This window comes from Salvelinus fontinalis, chromosome 7, assembly GCF_029448725.1.
Source record: "Salvelinus fontinalis isolate EN_2023a chromosome 7, ASM2944872v1, whole genome shotgun sequence".
Lineage (NCBI taxonomy): Eukaryota > Metazoa > Chordata > Actinopteri > Salmoniformes > Salmonidae > Salvelinus > Salvelinus fontinalis.
In genome coordinates, this window is record NC_074671.1 from 16,889,901 (window position 1) to 16,907,463 (window position 17,563).

Below are 17,563 nucleotides of genomic sequence, written 5' to 3' on the forward strand. Positions count from 1 at the left end.
ATGTCCTCTGGTCTGATGAAACAAAAATAGAACTGTTTGGCCATAATGACCATCGTTATGTTTGGAGGAAAAAGGGGGATGCTTGCAAGACGAAGAACACCATCCGTGAAGCACGGGGGTGGCAGCATCATGTTGTGGGGGTGCATTGCTGCAGGAGGGACTGGTGCACTTCACAAAATAGATGGCATGAAAATGATGTGGATATATTGAAGCAATATCTCCAGATATCAGTCAGGAAGTTAAAACTTGGTCGCAAATGGATCTTCCAAATGGACAATGACCCCAAGCATACTTCCAAAGTTGTGGCAAAATGGCTTAAGGACAACAAAGTCAAGGTATTGGAGTGGCCATCACAAAGCCCTGACCTTAATCATATAGACAATTTGTCGGCAGAAATGAAAAAGCATGTGCGAGCAATGAGGCCTACAAACCTGACTCAGTTACACCAGTTCTGTCAGGAGGAATGGCCCAAAATTCACCCAACTTATTGTGGGAAGCTTGTGGAAGGCTACCTGAAACGTTTGGCCCAAGTTAAACAATTTAAAGGCAATGCTACCAAATACTAATCGAGTGTATGTAAACTTCTGACCCACTGGGAATGTGATGAAAGAAATCATTCTCTCTACTATTGTTCTGACATTTCACATTCTTAAAATAAAGTAGTGATCCTAACTGACCTAAGACAGGGAATTTTTACTAGGCTTAAATGTGAAAAACTTAGTTTAAATGTATTTGGCTAAGGTGTATGTAAACTTCCGACTTCAACTGTATGTGACCATGTTCTTGTGTGTGTTTTGTGTGTCTGTCTAAATGTGTACAAGAGTGAATACATGGTAGTTTATACAGTATGTGTATATGTGATCGAATGTCAAGTCTATTTACTACGAGCACATAAAGTCACTGTGCAGACAGGCAGACCAGCCTAGTCCAGCGGTCACCAGCTCTGGTCCTAGAAAGTCATGTGCCTCTAGTATCAGGGTTAATGACCACCAGTGAACTCCAAGCAGTGAGGGGCGCCAGCCAGGCCAGCCTGTGAACTCCAAGCAGTGAGGGGCGCCAGCCAGGCCAGCCTGTGAACTCTAAGCAGTGAGGGGCGCCAGCCAGGCCAGCCTGTGAACTCCAAGCAGTGAGGGGCGCCAGCCAGGCCAGCCTGTGAACTCCAAGCAGTGAGGGGCGCCAGCCAGGCCAGCCTGTGAACTCCAAGCAGTGAGGGGCGCCAGCCAGGCCAGCCTGTGAACTCCAAGCAGTGAGGGGCGCCAGCCAGGCCAGCCTGTGTAAGACAACACTCTAACTCACTTCTGTCACACCTGTCAGTGAGGCGAGAGCGCATGGCGAGAGCGCCGACGCCCCGCTCCGGGTCCAGGTGGTCAGTGGTCTCCTACTGACTAATTGGAGTCAACACTAACTGCTCTGGGGGAGAGAAATCAGGGAGCAGACCACCAGCCGTGGGACGGGAGACAAAGATAAGGGAGTAGGCCACCAGCCGTGGGACAGGAGACAAAGAGAAGGGAGTAGGCCACCAGCCGTGGGACGGGAGACAAAGATAAGGGAGTAGGCCACCAGCCGTGGGACGGGAGACAAAGATAAGGGAGTAGGCCACCAGCCGTGGGACGGGAGACAAAGATAAGGGAGTAGGCCACCAGCCGTGGGACGGGAGACAAAGAGAAGGGAGTAGGCCACCAGCCGTGGGACGGGAGACAAAGATAAGGGAGTAGGCCACCAGCCGTGGGACGGGAGACAAAGAGAAGGGAGTAGGCCACCAGCCGTGGGACGGGAGACAAAGATAAGGGAGTAGGCCACCAGCCGTGGGACGGGAGACAAAGATAAGGGAGTAGGCCACCAGCCGTGGGACGGGAGACAAAGAGAAGGGAGTAGGCCACCAGCCGTGGGACGGGAGACAAAGATAAGGGAGTAGGCCACCAGCCGTGGGACGAAAGACAAAGATAAGGGAGTAGGCCACCAGCCGTGGGACGGGAGACAAAGATAAGGAAGTAGGCCACCAGCCGTGGGACGGGAGACAAAGAGAAGGGAGTAGGCCACCAGCCGTGGGACGGGAGACAAAGATAAGGGAGTAGGCCACCAGCCGTGGGACGGGAGACAAAGAGAAGGGAGTAGGCCACCAGCCGTGGGACGGGAGACAAAGAGAAGGGAGTCGGCCACCAGCCGTGGGACGGGAGACAAAGAGAAGGGAGTAGGCCACCAGCCGTGGGACGGGAGACAAAGATAAGGGAGTAGGCCACCAGCCGTGGGACGGGAGACAAAGAGAAGGGAGTAGGCCACCAGCCGTGGGACGGGAGACAAAGAGAAGGGAGTAGGCCACCAGCCGTGGGACGGGAGACAAAGATAAGGGAGTAGGCCACCAGCCGTGGGACGGGAGACAAAGAGAAGGGAGTAGGTCACCAGCCGTGGGACAGGAGACAAAGATAAGGGAGTAGGCCACCAGCCGTGGGACAGGAGACAAAGAGAAGGGAGTAGGCCACCAGCCGTGGGACAGGAGACAAAGATAAGGGAGTAGGCCACCAGCCGTGGGACGGGAGACAAAGATAAGGGAGTAGGCCACCAGCCGTGGGACGGGAGACAAAGATAAGGGAGTAGGCCACCAGCCGTGGGACGGGAGACAAAGATAAGGGAGTAGGCCACCAGCCGTGGGACGGGAGACAAAGATAAGGGAGTAGGCCACCAGCCGTGGGACGGGAGACAAAGATAAGGGAGTAGGCCACCAGCCGTGGGACGGGAGACAAAGATAAGGGAGTATGCCACCAGCCGTGGGACAGGAGACAAAGATAAGGGAGTATGCCACCAGCCGTGGGACGGGAGACAAAGATAAGGGAGTATGCCACCAGCCGTGGGACAGGAGACAAAGATAAGGGAGTAGGCCACCAGCCGTGGGACGGGAGACAAAGATAAGGGAGTAGGCCACCAGCCGTGGGACGGGAGACAAAGATAAGGGAGTAGGCCACCAGCCGTGGGACGGGAGACAAAGATAAGGAAGTAGGCCACCAGCCGTGGGACGGGAGACAAAGAGAAGGGAGTAGGCCACCAGCCGTGGGACGGGAGACAAAGAGAAGGGAGTAGGCCACCAGCCGTGGGACGGGAGACAAAGATAAGGGAGTAGGCCACCAGCCGTGGGACGGGAGACAAAGAGAAGGGAGTAGGCCACCAGCCGTGGGACGGGAGACAAAGAGAAGGGAGTAGGCCACCAGCCGTGGGACGGGAGACAAAGATAAGGGAGTAGGCCACCAGCCGTGGGACGGGAGACAAAGAGAAGGGAGTAGGTCACCAGCCGTGGGACAGGAGACAAAGATAAGGGAGTAGGCCACCAGCCGTGGGACAGGAGACAAAGAGAAGGGAGTAGGCCACCAGCCGTGGGACAGGAGACAAAGATAAGGGAGTAGGCCACCAGCCGTGGGACGGGAGACAAAGGTAAGGGAGTAGGCCACCAGCCGTGGGACGGGAGACAAAGATAAGGGAGTAGGCCACCAGCCGTGGGACGGGAGACAAAGATAAGGGAGTAGGCCACCAGCCGTGGGACGGGAGACAAAGATAAGGGAGTAGGCCACCAGCCGTGGGACGGGAGACAAAGAGAAGGGAGTAGGTCACCAGCCGTGGGACAGGAGACAAAGATAAGGGAGTAGGCCACCAGCCGTGGGACAGGAGACAAAGAGAAGGGAGTAGGCCACCAGCCGTGGGACAGGAGACAAAGATAAGGGAGTAGGCCACCAGCCGTGGGACGGGAGACAAAGATAAGGGAGTAGGCCACCAGCCGTGGGACAGGAGACAAAGAGAAGGGAGTAGGCCACCAGCCGTGGGACAGGAGACAAAGAGAAGGGAGTAGGCCACCAGCCGTGGGACAGGAGACAAAGATAAGGGAGTAGGCCACCAGCCGTGGGACGGGAGACAAAGATAAGGGAGTAGGCCACCAGCCGTGGGACGGGAGACAAAGATAAGGGAGTAGGCCACCAGCCGTGGGACGGGAGACAAAGATAAGGGAGTAGGCCACCAGCCGTGGGACGGGAGACAAAGATAAGGGAGTAGGCCACCAGCCGTGGGACGGGAGACAAAGATAAGGGAGTAGGCCACCAGCCGTGGGACGGGAGACAAAGATAAGGGAGTATGCCACCAGCCGTGGGACAGGAGACAAAGATAAGGGAGTATGCCACCAGCCGTGGGACGGGAGACAAAGATAAGGGAGTATGCCACCAGCCGTGGGACAGGAGACAAAGATAAGGGAGTAGGTCACCAGCCGTGGGACGGGAGACAAAGATAAGGGAGTAGGCCACCAGCCGTGGGACGGGAGACAAAGAGAAGGGAGTAGGCCACCAGCCGTGGGACGGGAGACAAAGATAAGGGAGTAGGCCACCAGCCGTGGGACGGGAGACAAAGATAAGGGAGTAGGCCACCAGCCGTGGGACGTGAGACAAAGATAAGGGAGTAGGCCACCAGCCGTGGGACGGGAGACAAAGATAAGGGAGTAGGCCACCAGCCGTGGGACGTGAGACAAAGAGAAGGGAGTAGGCCACCAGCCGTGGGACGTGAGACAAAGAGAAGGGAGTAGGCCACCAGCCGTGGGACGTGAGACAAAGATAAGGGAGTATGCCACCAGCCGTGGGACAGGAGACAAAGATAAGGGAGTAGGCCACCAGCCGTGGGACGGGAGACAAAGATAAGGGAGTAGGCCACCAGCCGTGGGACTGGAGACAAAGATAAGGGAGTAGGCCACCAGCCGTGGGACGGGAGACAAAGATAAGGGAGTAGGCCACCAGCCGTGGGACGGGAGACAAAGATAAGGGAGTAGGCCACCAGCCGTGGGACGGGAGACAAAGATAAGGGAGTAGGCCACCAGCCGTGGGACGGGAGACAAAGATAAGGGAGTAGGCCACCAGCCGTGGGACGGGAGACAAAGATAAGGGAGTAGGCCACCAGCCGTGGGACGTGAGACAAAGAGAAGGGAGTAGGCCACCAGCCGTGGGAAGGGAGACAAAGTTAAGGGAGTAGGCCACCAGCCGTGGGACGGGAGACAAAGAGAAGGGAGTAGGCCACCAGCCGTGGGACGGGAGACAAAGATAAGGGAGTAGGCCACCAGCCGTGGGGCGGGAGACAAAGAGAAGGGAGTAGGCCACCAGCCGTGGGACAGGAGACAAAGAGAAGGGAGTAGGCCACCAGCCGTGGGACAGGAGACAAAGAGAAGGGAGTAGGCCACCAGTCGTGGTACGAGGGAGACAAAGAGAAGGGAGTAGGCCACCAGCCGTGGGACAGGAGACAAAGATAAGGGAGTAGGCCACCAGCCGTGGGATGGGAGACAAAGATAAGGGAGTAGGCCACCAGCCGTGGGACGGGAGACAAAGATAAGGGAGTAGGCCACCAGCCGTGGGACGGGAGACAAAGATAAGGGAGTAGGCCACCAGCCGTGGGACGGGAGACAAAGATAAGGGAGTAGGCCACCAGCCGTGGGACGGGAGACAAAGATAAGGGAGTAGGCCACCAGCCGTGGGACGGGAGACAAAGATAAGGGAGTAGGCCACCAGCCGTGGGACGTGAGACAAAGAGAAGGGAGTAGGCCACCAGCCGTGGGAAGGGAGACAAAGTTAAGGGAGTAGGCCACCAGCCGTGGGACGGGAGACAAAGATAAGGGAGTAGGCCCCCAGCCGTGGGACGGGAGACAAAGATAAGGGAGTAGGCCACCAGCCGTGGGGCGGGAGACAAAGAGAAGGGAGTAGGCCACCAGCCGTGGGACAGGAGACAAAGAGAAGGGAGTAGGCCACCAGCCGTGGGACAGGAGACAAAGAGAAGGGAGTAGGCCACCAGTCGTGGTACGAGGGAGACAAAGAGAAGGGAGTATGCCACCAGCCGTGGGACAGGAGACAAAGATAAGGGAGTATGCCACCAGCCGTGGGACAGGAGACAAAGATAAGGGAGTATGCCACCAGCCGTGGGACGGGAGACAAAGATAAGGGAGTATGCCACCAGCCGTGGGACGGGAGACAAAGATAAGGGAGTAGGCCACCAGCCGTGGGATGGGAGACAAAGATAAGGGAGTAGGCCACCAGCCGTGGGACGTGAGACAAAGAGAAGGGAGTAGGCCACCAGCCGTGGGACGTGAGACAAAGAGAAGGGAGTAGGCCACCAGCCGTGGGATGGGAGACAAAGATAAGGGAGTAGGCCACCAGCCGTGGGACGGGAGACAAAGAGAAGGGAGTAGGCCACCAGCCGTGGGACGGGAGACAAAGATAAGGGAGTAGGCCACCAGCCGTGGGGCGGGAGACAAAGATAAGGGAGTATGCCACCAGCCGTGGGACGGGAGACAAAGATAAGGGAGTATGCCACCAGCCGTGGGACAGGAGACAAAGATAAGGGAGTATGCCACCAGCCGTGGGACAGGAGACAAAGATAAGGGAGTAGGCCACCAGCCGTGGGATGGGAGACAAAGATAAGGGAGTAGGCCACCAGCCGTGGGACGGGAGACAAAGATAAGGGAGTAGGCCACCAGCCGTGGGACGGGAGACAAAGATAAGGGAGTAGGCCACCAGCCGTGGGACGGGAGACAAAGATAAGGGAGTAGGCCACCAGCCGTGGGACGGGAGACAAAGATAAGGGAGTAGGCCACCAGCCGTGGGACGGGAGACAAAGATAAGGGAGTAGGCCACCAGCCGTGGGACGTGAGACAAAGAGAAGGGAGTAGGCCACCAGCCGTGGGACAGGAGACAAAGAGAAGGGAGTAGGCCACCAGTCGTGGTACGAGGGAGACAAAGAGAAGGGAGTAGGCCACCAGCCGTGGGACGGGAGAGAACAACACAGAGAGTCAGTAACGCAATGCCACTATTGTCTGGGGCCGGCCACACACAACAACACACGTGTGAGTAAGTCATCGATGTGTGTGTGTGAAGGAGTTCAGGTGTGAGTCTAGAAGAGGCAATTGATTGTGTGTGTGTGTGCCTGTGTGTTTTTGTAGACTGTGTGTGTGTGTTTCTACTTGTGAATGCTGTTGGAATGTCGTTGACATTGTCTTGAGTACCATGAAGGTTGTACAACAGTGCTTCTCTGTGGCCAACTGATCACATTGCCTCCTGAAGCTTTTCTGCAGCTCATTATATTTGTTCCCTAGACTGACCGTGCCAGCCACACGTCCATCCAGAGACCATTCATTCCCCAAATGGTATCCTTAACAACCTAGCAGCCATGACAACCAGGAATTATACACTATATATAAAAAGGTATGTGGATACCCATTCAAATTAGTTGATTCGGCTATTTCAGCCACACCCGTTGCTGACAGGTGTATAGTATCGAGCATACAGCCATGCAATCTCCATAGACAAACGTTGGCAGTAGAATGGCCTTACTGAATAGCTCAGTGACTTTCAACGTGGCACCGTCATAGGATGCCACCATTTGTCAAATTTCTGCCCTGCTAAAGCTGCCCCGGTCAACTGGAAGTGCTGTTATTTTGAAGTGTAAACGTCTATGAGCAACAACGGCTCATCTGCGAACTGGTAGGCCACACAAGCTCACAGAATGTGCCCGCCGAGTGCTGAAGCATGTAGCCCGTAAAAATCATCTGTCCTCGGTTGAAACACTCACTACGGAGTTCCAATCTGCTTCTCGAAATGGGTTTCCATGGCCGGGAAGCCGCACACAAGCCTAAGATCACCATGCGCAATGCCAAGCGTCGGCTGGAGTGGTGTAAAGCTCACCGCCATTGGACTCTGGAGCAGTGGAAAAGCGTTCTCTGGAATGATGAATCACGCTTCACCATCTGGTAGTAAGATTTGGGGTTTGGCGGATGTCAGGAGAACGCTACCTGCCCCAATGCCTAGTGACAACTGTAAAGTTTGGTGGAGGAGGAATAATGGTCTGGGGTTGTTTTTCATGGTTCAGGCCCCTTAGTTCCAGCGAAGGGAAATCTTAACGCTACAGCATACAATGACATTCTAAACGATTATGTGCTTCCCACTTTGTGGCAACAGTTTGGGGAAGGCCCTTTCCTGTTTCAGCATGACAATGCCCCCGTGCACAAAGCGAGGTCCATACAGAAATATTTTGTCAAAATAGGTGTGGAAGAACTTGACTGGCCTGCACAGAGCCCTGACCTCAATCCCATTGGGATGAATTGGAACGCTGACTGCAAGCCAGGTCTAATCGCCCAACATCAGCGCCCGACCGCACTAATGCTCTTGTGGCTGAATGGAAGCAAGTACCCGGCAGCAATGTGCCAACATCTAGTGGAAAGCCTTCCCAGAAGAGTGGAGACTGATATTTTCCACCTTTATTTAACCAGGTAGGCAAGTTGAGAACAAGTTCTCATTTACAATTGCGACCTGGCCAAGATAAAGCAAAGCAGTTCGACACATACAACAACACAGAGTTATACATGGAGTAAAACAAACATACAGTCAATAATACAGTAGAAAAATAAGTCTATATACTATGTGAGCAAATGAGGTGAGATAAGGGAGGTAAAGGCAAAATATGATGTAGCAGCAAAGGGGGGACCAACTCCATATTAATGCCCATGATTTTGGAATGAGATGTTCCAAGAGTAGGTGTGCATATACTTTTGGTCATGTAGTGTATGTCCCCAAAAAGACCTGCCTCAGACACACAGACAATAGCCTGATTCATATCATTATATCTTTATACATGGTAAACAAGCCACACTTCTCTGGGGACTGTACACACACTGAATAGTAATGCGGCGGCAGGGATCCTGGCGGTTAGGAACATTGGGACAGTAACCAAAAGGTTGCTGGATCGAATCCCAAGCAAGTTAATTAAACCTAATTGCTCCTGGGTAGCTGTCAATAATGTCTGACCCCTGACCCCGCTCTCTGAGTGTGTCTCAGGGAGAGTGGGATATGCAAAAAACACATTCCCATCTCACACCTTACAGGTTACTCACTTGTACATACAATGAAACAACACTATATACGCAACCCCTTACTATTATATAATCAGTGAAGAACTGTCAACATCTCCCTTAAATGTCACTGGGGGGGGGGGGGGGGGGGGGGCGTTAATAGGTCTATAGGGATAGTATGAGTGTTTGTTCCCGGATGTGTCTTCCTGTCTTGACTCCTGGGTCCTGACTGTCCTGATTAACCCAGAATAAAAGTAATTTTCTGTCAATATCAGCCTTCCCTGGAGTCTCTCACTAGAACCTGCTGGAGGAAAAACAGTCAGTCACACACAAACACCTGCCACAATGCACTTGTGCCAGTTACTTGTGCCAGTCACTCAAGGTCGTTCAGCCACGTGCATACCCTCTTCCAGGACAATCCCTCCAAAGCCCAGCTGGAGCATCAGCAAACACAAACTCATATTTGGCTGCATCACTGCCATACCTGCCCCAGCTATCTCCCAAAACCCTGACCTCCTCTCCTCTAATCCCTGCAGCCTTGACCCAAAACCTCTTATAGCAGTCACTCCCTGACACGGTCAAAACGCCAATAATCATGCTAGGATTGTCCGTGTGTACATAGGCTAGAGTCCTTGGATAAAATTATTATGCGCTGTGTGGGGAGTACTGTGCAATGATGCTTTCTGCTGTCCCTGTAACGCATAGAGGGCAAAAGCGCATCTGTGACGCATTGTTTTTTTTTCGGGGACAAAAGCGCAATGAATAGCCCCAAAAGACCAATCACTATTCTGCACCAGTATACAGGCCCAGATAATGTCTCTATGATGTAGCCTAAACTAGCACAGATTTCGTGTTCAACTGTGTGGGTCCCGCGTGACCTTAACAGGTGAGATGGCCTTCCCGCCAGGGGCTTAGAATAAGATCCCTTAGTCACGTTGCCTTTAAGTAACGACTGTGTTAAACAACGGGCTCTCCGGTCCCTACACTAACCTACACTAACCTCCTCTCCATCTACCGGTATTTACTGAATTATTTCTGCACAGCATAATTACGCACAGTACGCTACGCTATACAAAGCATTCGACACTGACTCAGTTGAAGCGCTGAGCCCACAACCCGAGTCAGTCCGTGCCAATAGAAAATCAGCCCTGCACTGACTGTGTAGCCTATGACGGGGTGCACCGCCTCCGTGCCGCAGTCCTGGGTTAAACAAGGCCATCCCAACCCCTATAGTCCCGATAATATAGCCTAAAGCACATATATAATAGGACAGATTGCACAAATTGTCAATAGAATCAATCAATCCGTCCTCGTCGCAATGTTTATGTCGCTGTCAGTTCAACCCCTATAATTACCCATGGAGCTGTACTAGCCTACTGTAGACTACAGTACATGCGTCGTCCCCTCTAGCCACGCTTACCACCCTCGCTGTGGATCTTCGATCGCCGGTTGAAATACATCCTGAACTTGTGCGGGTCTGTATCAGGCTGGAAGAGGGCGTCCGGGGCACTGGCATGCTCGTGGCTCACTGTCACAGCGGGGAATGCGGGCCCGGGACAAGGCTGCATTCGCTCGGAGTTTAATCATAACCGACCAGTAGGACGAGGGACCGTGGTGGGTCGACTCAGCAGCGACGAGGGCGCGCATATATGGCATGTGTTCGTGCGGCTTCGTCCTCAGCCAAACTCACAAAAAGGCTAACCTCGTTCCTTCGTTCAGACTCACTTTGCTTCAACTGGATATGCATGTAACCAATGTGTGCCATAAATTAATAGTCTATCATGTCATGTGTAAAAATAACATAGTAACGCAGTAGCCATTGGCTGCAGGAGGCCAACACTGCAGAGCTAGGTTAAATAGCATGCTAAATGGGTGTAGGGAATATGACTATTAGCACGATGGTCATTTAATATTTGGATATTTAAAAAAATGAAGTGTTACATTCATCTAATTTCATAGGCCTATGAGTAATTTGTAGCCTAGAGAGAAAGTCAAATTAAAAGACAGGGAGAAAAACCATCACACTGGGTTATGTCGTGTCATAGGAGGAGATGTGGATAAAACCAGTGGTTCTGTGTGAGGAACACAAACACAAAGTCACACAAAATAACTCCAGGCATAACAAAGCTGTATTTAATTCCATTGTTAGAGCAGAGAAGAAAACCCTTGTATATTTATATTACACAGTAACAGAACACATGAATCTTAACAGTTTATTGTTTTAATCTCATCACATAACAATAAGTATTCAATATCTCAAATTATGTTTTTGATCTCATTAAATAGGAACAGAATAAATACTCAATTCTGAATTCGATGGCCACGGACCCTCCCACTCGGTCTTAGATTAACATTCGGGTGACTGATTAATGCTGCTAAATCATGACATTCTGTTTTGTCACTTCCTTCAGCTCTACCACACACACACACACACACTTATTCATCACACTCACAGCTCCACAGTGCACGTACGCTCAGATTCTGCAGTATACAAAGAGCAATATTACCCAATTATCACACCCCTGTCTCATGGGTCTGCATGACAAAAGTCAGGATTCAAATGACAGAAAACCCCTGCCTTACCTGGACACCAATAACACTGGCCTCCAGTTCTCACCATGTTGTACTGTGGTGAATACTGCCCCTGGTGGTAACATGGTGATACTGCATGCAGGAAGAGCCTATTGAGATCTAGGCCAGGCTAATGGAGGAAGAAATCTGTTGTTCACTGATCTGAAAGGATTGGATAGATATAGAAAATGGTTGAGTGGAGCCAGAACCATTTTGCTTTCACCTATTCATTCCTTTCAGGTTTGTGAACATGGAAATCAGGCCATGACAGGCAGGTTCTACCAGAGCTGGGACTTTAAAACACAGACGTTAGAGGAGTGGGAGGTAATGAACTACTTTTTAATTAAGGGGGTATCTCTAGACCGAGAGTAGAGAGACAGAATACTACTGAGCAGATACTCTATTTCCCAACAGAGGAACTAATCATTGATGCCAAGGAGTAAACAAGGGAGAACGAACAGCACTATAATGTTTAAAAATGTAACTATGAAAAACAGTCCTTCCTTCCCTCCATGTTATTGCACAACTCCTTGTCTAGCATCAACATTATTGGCCTGTCTCTGTAACAGACAAGTCCTACTACAAGTGCTTGCTGCTAAAATCACACACTTTCCTGATCATCTTTTGCTTTAGATGTTTCTTTCTGACTTGGGGTACTAATATTTTAGTGTCAAAGGCTGTAACGGAATGAAATGTTGAACATCCACTGTGGATCTGTGGGGTTAGATGGCTAGGTTGAAATATACTGAACAGGTGGGCAGACAACAGGATCCTTGGAACCACTGACCAAGTGAAAACTCATTCAAAAGTCAGAATACATGACAGCCTTTGTCCACACAACGTCAAATCATAGAGGACACTTTGAAAGGAATGTTGGAGCTTTAAAATGGAGGATTCCAATATTAGCTTTAACTTAAAATGGCTGTTTCCTGCTTCTGATTAAAATGCAAGGCGACTGAGGAGGACTTTCTCTTCTCAACCCCAAAACACAGGAGGCGGTGACATATTTACACGTTCTCAACCAAATCAAGTCCAGAGATGTGTCTGACTGATTACTGTAGTCTGGTTGTGACAGGGTGATGTCACAGCGCATCAGGTAGAGGAGCAGCAGCTGGCTATAGTAGCTCATTAGCATAAGTCCTATCTTTACATGTGGACCTCAGTGACATCATGACAGAGTGGCCAAAGAGAAACAAGGAGGAAAGAAAAGGGAAAAAAAGTGCTGAAAATAAAATAAGTCTAAAAAAATAAAGCTTTGTTAATTCTCTGCATTTATAGTTTTTTCTCCCCCCCTCAATGGATAGCGCAATGATAAATGAAAACATTAAAGCGCTATGTACATGCACCGTCCACTCCGCTCGGGCATGCTCAGTTCAGCCAACAGGTGGCAAGGTGTAGCTGGTGGCGGTCTAGGGTCAGGGGGTTCTAGAGATCAAAGGTCAGGGCAGGGTCAGTCCTGGTGCACAGGGAGGATGGACTGCCTGCAGATGGGGCAGGTGTTGTTCTCAGAGAGCCAGCGGTCGATGCAGTGGATGTGGAACTCGTGGGCGCAGGGCAGGCGGCGCAGCTTATTCCCCTGGGCATACTCATTAATGCAGACGCTGCAGGCGCGCCCCGCCTCTCCCTCCAGGCTAGCCTGGCCGTAGGTGCGCGTGGCCAGATTATCGATCTGCTCTTTGGTCAGGCCACGAGGGTGCTCCTCATCCTCCTCATCGTTGAGCAGAAAGAAGTGGGCTAGACGCAGGATGGGCAGTGTGCCGTTTTCCACGAGGTTGTTTGTGTCCCTGGTCGTCGGCCGACCCTCATTGGGGGTGGGGACTCCACCGGCACCGCCGCCACTCCCGACTAATCTCTCCTGGCCTCCTTCCTCCTCGGCCCCTGCCGCTCCCTCGGTCTCCATCTCCACCCCTCCTGCCTGACCTTCCGCCCCAGTTCCACTCTCGTTGCCGTGGCTATGGTAGGCCTGTGTGGTGGTGTTTGTGTTGGGTCCAGCAGGGTCCTGGTGACCTGGCGTGCCCCCGGTGGTCTCAGAGTCAGCCTCCGTCTCCATGAGGGAGCTGAGCTCTCCGAAGCCGGTCATGATCTGTCTGAGGATGGAGCGCAGGGCGGTGGAGCTGGGCTCCCCCAGGCCAGTCTCACTGATCCTCCTCAGAGGGATCCGGATGGTGCTGACGTAGGTCCGGATCCCGGCCCGCTCCGAGCGGGAGATGGTGCGCCGGAAGCCTCCACTGTCACTCTCGAAGGTGACGGTATTCTCGGCAGCGCGGGCCCGGGAGCGGGTACGGCTGGCGATGCTGTCTCGGTCCCGGTTCTCTCCCGGTCGGATGCGACGCACTTGCAGGTCCAGCATGATGGTGGGATGGCGGCGTACCGCTCCTGCGCCCCCCGCCCCGGCCGTGTGTGCCTCTGCCTCCTGCTCCCCTGCCTCTGGACCAGGCTCTGCTACTACAGCCGGCTCTGACACGGCCTCACCGGTCTCCATGGAGACAGAAGCAGTTCCATTGCTGGGCTCGGCAATGTGGATATTATTAGAGCCACCATTTCCACTCCCACCATTAGGGGATAAGGAAGCTGAGTTAGGGGCTGGGTTTCTCTGAAGAGGGGAACGGCTACGTCTCCTAGACGACCGGGAGGAAGTCCCACCTCCTGACGCAGCCCTGCGGGTCCGGCCGCGGGAACGAGTCCTGCTGCTGCGTGGCTCACGCCCCACAGACGCCCCCTGGGGGCCAGGCTGGGGCGCTACACGGGGGCAGTCCAGGGTAGCAACATCCTCCTCCTGCCTCTCCTCTGGGGAGGAAGCTCCGCTTGGGGACTGGAGCTGTGGAGGGCTGCTTTGATCCTGAAGTGTAGGGGGGGTGATGGGGAATGGGGGGAGGTGGAGGGCTGTTGTACTCAGAGCAGTAGGGGGGGACAGGGGTGAGGTGATGGGTGCTGGAGTCAGAGGAGGGGTGGTGGTAGTACTGCGTGTACGGCGGGTTTGAGCCCTCCTGCCCAGGGTTGCTCGAGGTGAGGGATAGGGGGAGGGCCGGGCAGGAGTGTAGGGTGAGGGGCGAGTGGAGGGGGAAGTGCGTATGGACGCTGTGGATGGAGGGGGGACAGGGGACAACTCTGAGGGGTCGGGGGTGTCACTGTGCTCCCCTGGCTCTGGCTGCTCATGGTTGATGTTGATCTCCAGGCTGAAGCGGAACTCTCCACTGTTGGGGTTGGTGCGGCTGACCGCGCGCCACGTCTGGTTGCCGCTCTGGCCGCTCCGCGTGGCATTCCCGGTTCGTCGGAACGTGTTCAGCCACTCCAGCAGTGAGTCGCCATTAGACGTCTCTGCTCCCGGCTCAGCAGTACCTATACAGACAGCGGCTCGTTACTTAACTGAGTCAGTTGTAATTATCTAGTAATGCTTCAGTACTATACAGCAGCAATTAGGTTATAAACCTTTTGAGACCCATAACATCCTGTCAAGTTTAGGTTATACGGGCTAGACACTTTAGCATCCATTTCCTCCCCTATATTCCTTCCATGCCCCTCCTAACCCTCTCTCCTCCCCCTCACCGCTGCTTCCCTCCTCTTCTCCGGTCTCCGTGTTTTGTGGGCGTGGTTCAGGTCGGGGCTGAGATGACACACGCTCCTTTGCCCCGTCCAGGCGCTGCCGTAGCTCCTCAGCTGTCACTTCACCTGGGGAACAACATGTCCTCTGTTAGGTCAAGATGGAGGGTGTATGATATGGGGTGGGTTATATGCTTCATTGTTGAGGGTCCAGTTCAGCCCTTAGTGGCCAACATGGAGACATTATATTATGATGTGATATTGTGTTATTACAAATGTTTGTGTTTTATTTTACCTTTATTTAACTAGGTAAGTCAGTTAAGAACAAATTCTTATTTACAATGACGGCCTATATTAGATTGTATTAGCGAGTCTGCATTAGTGTATTGGGTTTGGACAACTACGCTAATCCGAGGGCTGCAGTCCTGCTGGTTTTCCTTTCTCCATGGCATTAATTAGCGCCACTGATTGGCTAGGGGGACCGGGCACGTGGCTGTCCTGATACAAATTAGCCTGTGATTTAAAAACATGGAGGAAAACCAGCAAACACCACTGCCCTGAGCGATTGGAGCGGGTTCTAGGGAGGTCAGGTGTTCTAGGTTCCTGGGGTTCTAGTGAGGTCAGGTGTTCTAGGTTCCTGCGGTTCTAGTGAGTTCAGGTGTTCTAGGTTCCTCTCACCAGGTGTGCCCAGCAGGTTGCTGTCTCTCATGAGGCGGTACTCTTCCTCGCTCAGATCATTGATGAAGTGATAGTATGCCTCCTCCCTTCTAAGACGCTCCGCCTGACGCCGCCGCTCGTCTCGCCCACCGGGAGGGTCCATCACCATGGAAACCGCTGGTGCACACGGAAGGGGTGATAGGGGTGTCAGAATTGTGGAACACCTGGCTGGATCTTACCAGGGCACTGCTATTGTGATGCATCCATCATTCAATCATAGGGAGCAGTTGAGTTGGGATCAGACATATTTGACAGATTCTATACAACTAATGTACACATCACTGACACACTTGACAAGCATGGATTAGAACGAGGCTTTACTGATCATGCAATTCCCTGGGGAAAAACCGCAGTCCAATAGCTTCTGTGTCACGTGAAAGTAGGATTTACAGAAAGGCTATTACTCGATCAACAGAATTATGTGACTGCAACTCCCGTCGCCTTTACGTTATTAAACCGGTTTCTGTGGCCAACCTTTAGCCATGAACGATGACGACAAGTTAAAACAACTACTTCCATTTTGATGTGGAATGAGACATGGCCAGTAAGAGGTCGGCTGAGCTGACATAACAAAATCTAACCTTCCCTGTTCCGACAGCTAGCTGGCTAACCTCGGATTCATCAGAAAAGCTCTACACAACAGCATCAATGCCACTGCGATAGACAGCAAAAAATATTTCGTCGGCCGTAAATGTTGCAACAATCACGATATTTGGAGCAATAATGCAGTCTCTACAAAGCATCATAATATAGAAGGCCATGTTGGAGAACACAGGAGGAGCAACAAAACTGACGTTGTCATCCTACTAGTTACCAATCACCGACCCAGGAATGATCACAGACACGTCGAGAGTCCAAACATTGCACTACGGAGGAGGGACATGACAAAGAAAAGTCGGGCTCCATACAAACTGACTATGTAGAGGACAAAGAATCGTCACCTAACTATTGCAACAGAATTATATAAACGTCTCCAACTACAAAAAAATCTTGTTCACACCTATACGCAGGTTTCACATTGCCTTTCAAAGCGACGAGCTGTCATTTTGAATGCGCAACGCATTTGTTAGTTGCTGTCGACAGCTAACTAGCCATCTTCTGGTGAAAGGTTTGACCAATAAATAATACTTTTTTTTTTGACAAGCAACACACGAACAGAGTACATACTATACTCAATCTAAACAGTGTTATTGGCTCGAGGAAATGGCAATGACAACGAAATTTAAAGGGATTGTTGTACCTGACACAGCAGCTGTAATATGGACGGGTTTGCTTTCCTCTCCGCTCTGATTACAATGTAGCCAAGATGGGACCACCTGTGCTACACTTCTCACCGTCCGACCAAACACTATCAGTGTCAGATTAGTTCCTACCCAATGAAACCGCACGACTACGACGATTAAAACAGCTAATTGTTGTGTTTCAATCAATGTATATATGCATTAATATTTGTTTAACTATGAAGACGACTGTTTACAATTTCCAACAGGTTCTTTTTCACAAATGTATTTTACATAAAATCACGAAGTTTGATAATTTTTCTCCCCGCAGTCTGAATGATTCTAGAATGAGGTATAACCCACAAAATAGCATTGGAAAATGACATAATTAAATGTTTTTCGTTTGTCAATGTCTGTGCGCGTATCTTGACTAGTCTTTCTGCCTTTATTAGACGCCAGAATGGTCTAATTGTGGACATCCACATCAATGTATTATTAAGGAGAGGAGTAATTGCCATAAAACGTGAAGGGGGGACATTTTAAACTGTCTGCAGAGGTACCAAAGTTTTGAGCAGAATACTATATTTTTGTTTGTGTGAATTTTAGCCCCTTTACGTTACAAAGAGTTAAAGTCCACGTGGTGCTCTAAACACTTTTCTCC

General features: G+C 51.7%; 2 protein-coding genes across 3 annotated transcripts in view; both read right to left on the reverse strand.

Moving 5' to 3' along the window:
* The window catches only part of LOC129859102 (phospholipid-transporting ATPase IB-like), a 111,546-nt gene extending 100,899 nt beyond the window's left edge, over positions 1-10,647 (reverse strand). The window contains exon 1 of one of the 2 annotated variants that reach the window (XM_055928476.1): positions 10,275-10,647. In XM_055928476.1, the coding sequence (XP_055784451.1) occupies positions 10,275-10,422 (148 nt within the window). In that variant the 5' untranslated portion in view covers positions 10,423-10,647. The remainder of the gene's footprint in view (positions 1-10,274) is intronic. The other variant, XM_055928477.1, reaches the window with a different exon arrangement.
* A 314-nt stretch (positions 10,648-10,961) lies between these two features.
* On the reverse strand, positions 10,962-17,040 carry LOC129859103 (E3 ubiquitin-protein ligase RNF6-like). The gene is made up of 4 exons (XM_055928479.1): positions 16,923-17,040; positions 15,644-15,799; positions 14,972-15,094; positions 10,962-14,764 (listed from the first exon to the last, which is right to left on the reverse strand). Exons 2-4 carry the CDS (start codon positions 15,789-15,791, stop codon positions 12,876-12,878), a joined length of 2,160 nt encoding a protein of 719 aa, XP_055784454.1. The 5' UTR covers positions 15,792-15,799; positions 16,923-17,040; the 3' UTR covers positions 10,962-12,875.
* Between the last annotated feature and the right edge of the window lie 523 nt (positions 17,041-17,563).